Source organism: Cyprinodon tularosa, unplaced genomic scaffold (assembly GCF_016077235.1).
Source record: "Cyprinodon tularosa strain WSP-4 unplaced genomic scaffold, ASM1607723v1 ctg534, whole genome shotgun sequence".
Taxonomy (NCBI): domain Eukaryota; kingdom Metazoa; phylum Chordata; class Actinopteri; order Cyprinodontiformes; family Cyprinodontidae; genus Cyprinodon; species Cyprinodon tularosa.
In genome coordinates, this window is record NW_024039268.1 from 216858 (window position 1) to 227062 (window position 10205).

The 10205-nt window shown below is 40.5% G+C and overlaps 1 protein-coding gene across 1 annotated transcript in view; it reads left to right on the forward strand.

Annotated features, from left to right (window-relative positions):
* Window positions 1-9872, forward strand: part of rasl12 (RAS-like, family 12) — a 34584-nt gene extending 24712 nt beyond the window's left edge. Inside the window, exons 3-5 of the mRNA XM_038304449.1 lie at window positions 3805-3878; window positions 6425-6457; window positions 8897-9872. Of these exons, the coding sequence (XP_038160377.1) occupies window positions 3805-3878; window positions 6425-6457; window positions 8897-9349 (560 nt within the window). The 3' untranslated portion in view covers window positions 9350-9872. The remainder of the gene's footprint in view (window positions 1-3804; window positions 3879-6424; window positions 6458-8896) is intronic.
* Window positions 9873-10205: the final 333 nt, after the last annotated feature.

A 10205-nucleotide genomic window follows, 5' to 3' on the forward strand; every position in this document is an offset into this window, starting at 1 on the left:
AGATGCAGAATTTAAATGCAATTAAATTGTTTGAGTTAATTGAAGAATTTCAGTTGGTAGTCCCCACTGATTAATTTACTTTAACTACTATTATTATTTTATTTATTTTTATTTATTTTATTTTATTTATACTTTGTTCCAGCCTGTGCATTTAATTTTATTTTTCAAAAGCAGGAGTTGTGATATTTCTTCTTGTATTGAAATATTTGTTATTGACTTGTTATTTGAGATTGTTATTGTTTTCTTATATATTCAATAACAACAAAAAAAAAAAGTGGAAATCTAAAAAAAAAAATTAACCATTACAGCCAACTGATTCTGATTAAAACTAATTTTTGAAGTAAATTATTTTGTGTATTTTTTTTACATAACATTTGCATACACAGTAATCTAGCGTACTTTAATTAAATAAATCAATTCAAGCTAAAATGTAAGAGTCTATAATTAGGCTATACTGAGCCTGATCTATTTCTACCATCTATTTGGGGGATATTTATTGCCACACTTTGGGCCACTTAATACCAATTTAGCATGCTGACCTATGTCCTTATGACCACAGTGTACCAATCTTCTCATGGCTACTTCCAACAGGATAATGCGCCATGTTATAAAGTGAATCATCTCAGAATCATTTCTTGAAACTTTTCCACTTAAGTAATTGTGAATTGAGCATATTGACAGACAACATTTTATTTTTTATCTTAAATGCAAATTTAAAAAAAAATAATTACTGCTCTAAATGTATTGCTCTGTCAGCTAAAGATCTGTTTTGGTCTCTATACTTTAATTAAATAAATCAATTCAAGCTAAAATGTAAGAGGCTATACCTGATCTCTTTGTATCAGAGATTTTCTTACCCAGGGTTGCAGGGGGGGGGTAAAACCCCCCCTGCAACCCTGGTTTGCATTTGTATAGCTCACAGCATGTTCATTTACATGTTAAAGCCTCCCCTAGAATTCCATGGGGGGGAGGCATGGGGGGAACACTGCCTAAGAAATTCCACGTCAATTTCTGACAATTTACGGGAGTTTTCGTCGAAGCCTGCAAATTGCCGTATACTGCCGCTAACCTGAAGTTCCACAACAATCTACAGTGCCGTATATTGACGAAAATCCCACTTTTCATGCAGTGCTCATTGCACCAATTTTCCTTTGAATACTATAAAGCCACCTTCCAGTTCTATGCTCTTCCCACAGCTTCTGCCCTCTTTCCGTAACCTTTTGTTTGATAATAGATTAAATTTTTTCTGACTGAATGGTATCAATATATCATCATTGTCACGTCAACTCCCGCAGCGGAGGAAAAAAAAGGTAGAGGCTGTCTGTGAGCCTGCGAGCCTGCGTTCAGGGCAGCATGTGAGCCTGCGAGCCTGCGCAAGGGGTTACAAATCATGAAAATACACATACAAATCCTTCTACGCATTTGTGCATCTCACGCGGCAGAAGAGTAGCAAAAATCACGTGTGTAAAGAGAGCCAACCGAAAAACCGCTTGACTTGTAACCAATGATTTGTCTGTATTTCTGGGTCTTGAAGCGAAAATACTTCAGACACAAGTGTCTCTGTGTGTGCTTACAGATTGATCTACACATTTGCAAGTCTCAGTACACATTTGTGGATCTGAATTCGGATTTGTGGATTTTTTACACATTTGCAAAACAGATTACACACAAGTAGTTTTACACATTTGCAGATTGTTGTACAGACACACAAATCTCACACATTTATAGATTTATTTACACATTTTCAAATCCCACTGCACACACACAAATCGAGATACAGACACACAACTTTCCACACACATTTGCAAATATTAAAGCTACCATTTTGGCCCCATATATTTCTATATTTGAAGTTAATTTAGGCGTTAATAAACTGTTTCAGAGGAGTGATCATAGCGCTCTGCATCAGCAGTGCTGTGTCTGTCTCCCTGTCAGCTCCCAGATCAGCCTCTCTGATTGGTTGATGTGGTGCATCCAGCAGCTAAAGTTTAATATTTCCAACTCCAGCAGCTGCTGCACCTGAAGCATCTCAGATGCTCAGAAGCTCATGAGTCGCTACTTCAGCTGTTCAGATGATCTGCTCCAAATGCGCTGCAGGACCTTTTGCTGCACCTGATGCGCGCCAACCACTGACTTTGCATGTAAACAAGCTGCTTCTACTGCTTGCGGTCTGAACGTAGCATCAGTGTCTGTGTGCATGATTGTGTGTCTTTGTGTGTCTCCATGTTGCCCTGCTACCGACTGACGACCTGTCCAGGGTGAAACTGGTCTCTTGCTTATAGACTCCTGGAGATTGGCCCCGGCCCCACCAGGACCCTGACAAGGACTAAGAGGGAGAACATGGAGGGATGGATTTTCAGGCTGCACCACTCTAGGAGTTGTGTGGAAGTTTTAATGTAAAGCAGGGACCTTTGATTCAGTCATATTTAGGGTTGGGAATTGATAAGATTTTCACGATTCTGATTCTCTTATCGATTCTGTGAAGCAATGAACTTGGTAATTGCTCGGTGACATTCGTCTACCTTCGCCTGGAACATTTTATCTCTGCCTGCCTCGGCGAGAACAGAAGGCAGTGAACAGGAGCTGCAGCCTCTGATCCAGCCAGGCTACCCGTCTCCTCACAGTCATCTAAATCTAATGGAGAAGGCATCCGTTTAATTAAAAAGTATTACTGTACAATTTGGGGAAGTAAACTCATCTCCCCCTGACTTAAATAAAAGAGCGTCACCTTTCTCTCGCTCCCTGAACTGCGAAGCCTCTTGGTAGCATGTTTAATAACCCCAAAGAGAGGCAGGAACCTGGTTTATTTCCAGAAATGGCTTCTGATTTACTAGGAACCACATTAAGCTCAGCCAGTGATAGAAAACTAGCTACTAACCACCTGAGTTTCCTTCCATGCTGGTCGTAACTTTAGCTTCTGTCCGGAAGCATAAAAAACATGGCATTCGTTCAAATGGATGCCATGTTGTGTGCGCAGGTGTTTCTGCATGTTGGAGGTATTTCCTCCTGCTGATGTTATTGCCACTTTACCCGATGGGAAGCCATTTTTTTTTTTTTTGCTTTTCTAGACTTACGGCTGGTCACGTCGTACTTGCTTACTGAATGCTGTGAGCATAACTTGCGTAGAAAACGTGCCGTAACCCTAAGTAAGTAGTGCTGCCCAGAGCGGCTCTGGTTCTGCCTGGAACTGTTAAGAGAATCGTTAAGCGAGCTGCCAAATGGTGTCATGGAATCAGAACACAAGGAACCGGTTCTGAACAGGAACCGGGTTTCGATTCGCATCCCTATTCACATTGCACAACAAATTATAAATTACCAGCGAAATTATTTATCTGAGGAAACCAGCAGATTGGGTTGGAGATTTTCTTTAAATCCTTTCTGAGAATGCCTAGAGTGAAAACCACTAGAAGGAAAAGTTCCCTGGAGAATATGGACAGTCCACCATCTGAAAATCTCCCCAATTCTCAATCTGTGATGGTAATTTTTGTGCAGGACAATTTTAAATAAATATTTGTTCTATTTGAATAGAATTTGCAGAATCTGAGCCAAACTTTTTCTGGTTCCCATATAAGATGCTATAGAGTCTGCAGAGTGGGATATGTTGGATTTGTTTAGTTTGTAATTGCTGTAAATTGTCAGGTGGAAATCTTTGTTTCTCTTCCGGCCATAATAATGATAATAAACAGGAAGAAGGAAGGTTCTAGATATTAACCATTAGCAAATTCTACTTTATTCTACTTTCACACTTAATATTTGGAAAGATCTCTTAAACCATCACCACTTCCTCTGTGTTTTTTTTTTTAGAGGACATCTATTCATCAGATGAGATCGTGGACCAACAGCCTGTTACTGTTAGAGTGATGGACACCTGCGATCAGGTATAAACCACAACTTTAAGACAAAAAAAATAGGAACCACTGCTGGGTTCAGCTCACATCCAACAGGATGCTAATACAGTGGGTCTGATGTACTTAAAGGAAAAGTCGCTCACATTCAGAGTCCAAACTCCTGAAAGTTCTTTAAATCTGAAATGATTCCATCCTGTTCAATAAATGATCAGTGTTTTTAATTCAGAGTAATTTTCATGTGAATGTGCTTTACTGGAGGCGTCCATGTTTGTCAAAGAACACTACTGCCACCTACTGGTTTGTAATCACAAAGAAAATTATTATTGTTTTCATTTTAGTGTGAGGGATTGTATTTGAGTCAATGCAGTCAGCTAGTTTTCCTTAGATAGAAAACTTTGTATCAATTTTACTGGATTATCTGGTTGAACTGGAAAGTGCCTTGAGATGACATGTGTTGTGAATTTGGCGCTATATAAATAAACCGAATTGAATTCAATTGAATTTTTTTACTGATTAACGCTAAATTCATAAAATCACTGCAAACGTATTAGTTTTAGGTGTAAATAATGACCCATTGGTTATTTTGTGCTGATTGAACTTTCGTTTAAAGGGTTAGAAGAGTGATAAAATCTTAAAGCTTCAAATCCTTTTCAATTTAATTTGTCTCTATAGCAACAATTCACCTCACATGTCATCTCAAGGCATTTACAAAGATAATACAATCATATCCAGATAGATTGGTTAAGATTTGCTATCAAAGGAGAACCAGCTGACTGCATTCAGTCACTGACTTTGCAGGATTCCCTCTTTGTGAGCATATAGAAACAATAGATGTGTGCTTTGATTCTGTCATTGACTACAGCACTCCCTTACACCCAGTAAGCATGCAGTGAGTGACACTGGAGATTCCCCTTTAATGGGAAGAAACCTCCATTAGAACTAGGCTGAGTGTGAGCAGTCATCTGCCGAGGCTGACTGGGGTAGAAGCAGAAATACACAAAAGCAACATAGAAGCACTGATCAATGAATATTTTCTATGTTAGAAAAGGTAACGGGAAACTAGCTCCACAGGTAAATCTGTCTGGAGAAAGAAACAGTTAAGTAGACGAACTCTGAGTTAGTTTTCATGTCAAAAAGCATCAAAGAGAGCACATCCAGTTAGTCACAGCAGAAGCTGAGCCTATAGCTAACGTCTAGGAGAGAAACAGGACTAAAAGCTTTTAACTACGGTTTCTGGACCACCTGAAGGTAATACATTAAAATAGTCCAGACTTAAAGCAACAAATGCATGGACTAGTTTCTCAGCATTCCCCCTGGACAGGAGATTTTGTTTTCTTTAGAAAAAAGGACATTTTAGAAACCCATCTAATATGGGATTTAAATGACAGATTCTGATAAAAATAACACAAATGTTTGTTTGTTTTTTTACTATATATAGGACAGAGTATCAACTGCATAACAGTGGAAATTAATCTCATGCTGACGGATACATTTTAGAGCATATGGATATTAAAAAAGAGAATTTGCCCTAGTACTGATCCCTGTGGTACTCCACAAGTAACCCTAGAGCTCGAACAAGATTTATCATAAACATAACCAAACTGAAATCTTTAGGACTGATAGGATTTAAACCTGTCTAGTGTGGTTCCCTTAATTCCTACAGCATGCTTAAGCCTTTCTGAAAGCATATATAATCTGGAATTGTCAGGGCTCACAACAGAGGACCCAGGATTCAAAGCAGCTAGATAAGTGTGATTCACATAATCAATCTACGTTGGATCTGCAACAGCAGCAACGGCATCAAAGGCCGAATCTTTGGTTTTAGATTTTACTCTGTGCCAAGAAGAAGGAGTAGAATCCAGAAGATCAGGCTGCTGAACTGGCTGACGAGCAGATCCAAACAGACGAAGGAGATGAAGCCAAAGTCAGTGTCGAAGAGGTTAACAGGAGTCCAGACAAGAAGATCAGAGATCCAAAGAGGTAATCAGGGGACATCCAAGTCGCAGTCAGGAGGCATATCCAGGTATAGTTCAGAGGGCAGAAACCAGCAGGGGTCCAAAGTAATGTCATGTAAAACAGGAACAGGGAGCCTCACAGGTCCGAGGGCAGAACTGGTCAGGATCAGGCAATCAAAACAACAACAGGTACGCTAGAGAACTCTCACTGAAGGCTTGAATAATCTGCCACTGATGACTGGGAGCAAGCATCTTTAAATAGAGGCAGGAGCAGGTGGATAAGATGAAACGTGATGAGAAACTGGGCGGAGCTAGGCAGGTGAATGGAATGAACCATTAAGCCAGTCATTTGTTCCAAGATCATGGCAGAGATAATGCATAAAAATGTGAAAATCTGTCAAATTGGTTTGGATTAAAACGCCATAAAGTTTTGTTGTTGTTCGCCCTTGATGAGTTGTTCTAAATTCAAACCAGCATGTTAAGCGGGTTGAATCCATGAATTCAGTCACAATTGATTATTTGAACTTTGAGTTTTGTATTTTAATCATCCTGCTGAACCATCTAGCAGGCCAACTTTGGCTGGATGATAAAGAATATCATCACATATGTTTATTTCCACAGGAGGGTCCAGTGAATTGTGAGCGATATCTGAATCAGAACTGAAGAAGCCTGTTGGATCAGAGGAGAAATGTCTTCTAGAAAATTTCACGTCCAGTTGACTAAACTGACCCTTTAATGTTTCACCAAGACCTGGATGACTGAGAATCTTCACAGATATAAGACAAGACATATAAATTAGGCCAAAACATGTTTCTAAGTATTTTTTATCACCTTAGTGGGTAAAAATGACCAAATTTTGTTACGTTGGGTGGAGTTTTGTAGAGGGTGCAAATGCAGAGATTGAGGGAGAGATGGTGATGAGGGTGGTGGCAAAAGAAACAGCAAATCAGGGAACACAGGAACCGGAGGGTAACTCAAACCTTAGGGTCCTGTCACAACTTGCAGATTTATCCAGCGTATGATTAACGTCCCAGAACCTCCTGAAACGCTGGCATACGCTGAACTTTCTATGTATATTTTAAATTCTGGGCGTATACATAGAGGATTCATAACGAGTCCAGAACTTCTGTCCATCGGCCGCCTAACTTCTGCATAACGCACAGCAGCGTAATGCCCTGGAAATGATGCACAACCAGTGTCCTGAGGGGGGCAGCGATGTGCACGTAGGCGCCCAGCTTGTAAAAAAGATGTCTTTGATCGCGATATTAATCTTGCTGCTGTTAACCGTCCCCCCCAAAAAAAACTATAAATAAAAATAAAAAATAAAAAGAAAGCAGGTTTCTGGTGTCAGCAGATTGAGCGTCATGTCTGCTAGGAAGTGTGTTGGTGGTGGGCGGGACTTAGGGAGGATCCATCACTCACCTTCTGGCTCACCCTATGATGGGGATGAAGTCTGGAGGAGAACTGATGGTTTCCTCCTGTGAACCCCCTTTATACCAAAACGCTGCCAATACGCCATTATACAGTAGCTGGAAGTTAGAAACACGTTCAGCGCTCGTCTGGAACACGGCAGATACGCTGATATGCGTTAGGGAGAAGATCTAGATAAGTTACGCAGAAGTTTCTCATTGGTAACTTGTATATCCCGATGAGACGCCGTGACTTATGAGTAACTTACACTTAAGATATGTCAATGATCAGATAACTTTCCTGTGACTTATGGCCCACGTATGACATACCCCCGCATACGAGAAATTTGGAGCATGTTCCAAATTTCCTGACATACTTGCAGTATGCCAACGTTTTTCAGCGTGCTTCAGCGTGCTCATAACTTATCCAAAACATGCCCATAACTTATCCAACGCATGTCAGCGTTTTTGCCAGAGTTTTTATACATCAGGCATACACTGGTCTAAATCATCAAGGTGTGACAGGACTTTTAGGCGGAAATGATGATACTCCAGCTATAGGTAACTGCAGGAGAGGAGTATATGTGCCAAACAGAACAACGAATGGAGTAATCATCTAATTGGGAGCAGGTGTGGAAAGAATTAGCTAGAAGGGAGCTAAGGGGAAAGGAGAGGGGCACTAGGGGGCAACAGAGAGTAAACAGGGAATGCAACAGGGCTGAAATTTAACTTGGAAAGAACTTAAATGAAACTATAGGAGAATGACTAGAAAATACAGAATGACTAGAAAATACAGAACGACTAGGGAGAAACTAGAGGCTAAGAGAAGGGAGTTAACTTAAGATAACTATGATGCCATTGGAAACATAACTTATGTAGGTAACTGTAAACAATAAATAGATAACAAGAGCAAAGACAAAAGAATGCTGAATAGTCGATTAAAGGAGGATTAAACTACAATGAGAGGCAGTTCAAAAGTGATATAAATCTTAGCAGCAAACACAGAATAACATGTTAGTCCGACTGAAACCCAAAGCGAAAACTTGAACAAAACCAAACACCCAGAGCAGCAGATTATGCCAAATTCTGTTAAAGTCGACTCGCTTCACAATCCTTGGAGCAGCTGGGCCTTTATTTGCAATGACAAAATATTGTAAAGATGATCTACAAGAAGCCTTTTTTAATAAAATAATTGGGTTTTAATTTTTTCTTAAATGTTTTAAATTTGGTTAAACACTAAAACATTACTTTTCTGCACTTTCGCATGATTTGCTAAACCTTTTTTACATTTAAAAGAGTTTAAAGTGTTAGAAATATAATTGAACCATTTTTTTTTTGTTACCTGGTGTTTAAGATTTATATAAAAACAGCTTTTTCTGCTTTTATCTCCATGTTTTATTAATCAGTCTCAAATTATGGTCTAAAATGATATGAAGAAATATTCTTTCATCATAATTGTTTTCATAAATTACATTAGATTCAGTCTCAGATAATTGGAAATAAATACATTGACTCTACATTTTTGACACTTACACTCTAATTATACATATTACACATTTTATATATCCATTTCTTAGTTTCCGAATGAAGATTAAATCAATAAGAAAATACTTTGATACTTTTGGTCAGACATTTTCTATTATTCTGTATCAGTTATAAAAGACATCAATGACCCTGTCTTTATTTTATTTTTTTGTATAACTTGGATTTGGAAATTGTACCCCCACCCCCCAAATTAGACAAGGAATTGGTTGAGTGGGGAGATCAGAACATTCAGTCCTTTCTGCTGATGTTTTCTCTCAGGCAGGTGAGTCAGAGTGATGCTGAGGCCTTGGCGACTCGCTACGGCTGCTTGTTTTTTGAGGTTTCTGCTTGTCGTGACTTCCACTCCGTACAGCACATCTTCTACAAAGCTGTGCGGAGAGCCAAGCCATGCAACGAACGCAGGAATTTGCTCAGTGCCGCCTACGTCAGCGAGGACAAAGCGCTGCTTGGCGTCCACTCTTTCTCCGCTCTGGACTACAAGGAGCTGCCAGCTCCCACCACCGCCAAGCTGGTCACAGTGAAGACTTCCAGGGTTCAGAGCAAACGGAGGGCTGCCACACTCACCCTGCTCAAGGGTTTTAAGATCTTCTGATCCTTCTGGCTTACAGCTCTGCATTCGTTAACATGGTGACTGGGATTTCTATAAGTTAAACTGAGAGGTTTATAGAACACAGGGAGAACAGAGCAGGAGGGCAATCTGTCCATACAAGGTTTTTCACTGGTCATGTCTTTTATCATTTAGTTAAACTAGTTAAAACAGGGATTCTTAACTCCTCTTGTTGGGTTTAATGACTCTTTAAATGTTTGTTTTTACTGTAGGTTTTCACTGTCTATCTGCAACCAAATAGTCCATCAAAACTCCTTCAGAAAACTCATCACATCTTACAGACTGTCCTCTAATATATTAACTGATAAAGAAAAAACAGACGGGGAAAAAAAATTATCTGCTGACTTTTATGGGATTTCAGAAGGTAGCAGCATCAATATAAAACCAATCATTAGGACTAACAGTAGTAGGCATTCATAATTTCCCCACTTTCCTTGATGGGCCCTTGGCTGGTCCTTGGCTGGTCCTTGGCTGGCCCTTTGCTGGTCCTTGGCTGGTCCTTGGCTGGTCCTTGCTGGTCCTTGGCTGGCCCTTTGCTGGTCCTTGGCTGGTCCTTGGCTGGTCCTTGGCTGGTCCTAGGCTGGTCCTTGGCTGGCCCTTTGCTGGTCCTTGGCTGGCCCTTGGCTGGCCCTTGGCTGGTCCTTGGCTGGTCCTTGGCTGGTCCTTGGCTGGTCCTAGGCTGGTCCTTGGCTGGCCCTTTGCTGGTCCTTGGCTGGTCCTTGGCTGGCCCTTGGCTGGTCCTTGGCTGGTCCTTGGCTGGTCCTTGGCTGGCCCTTGGCTGGTCCTTGGCTGGTCCTTTGCTGGTCCTTGGCTGGCCCTTTGATGGTCCTTGGCTGGTCCT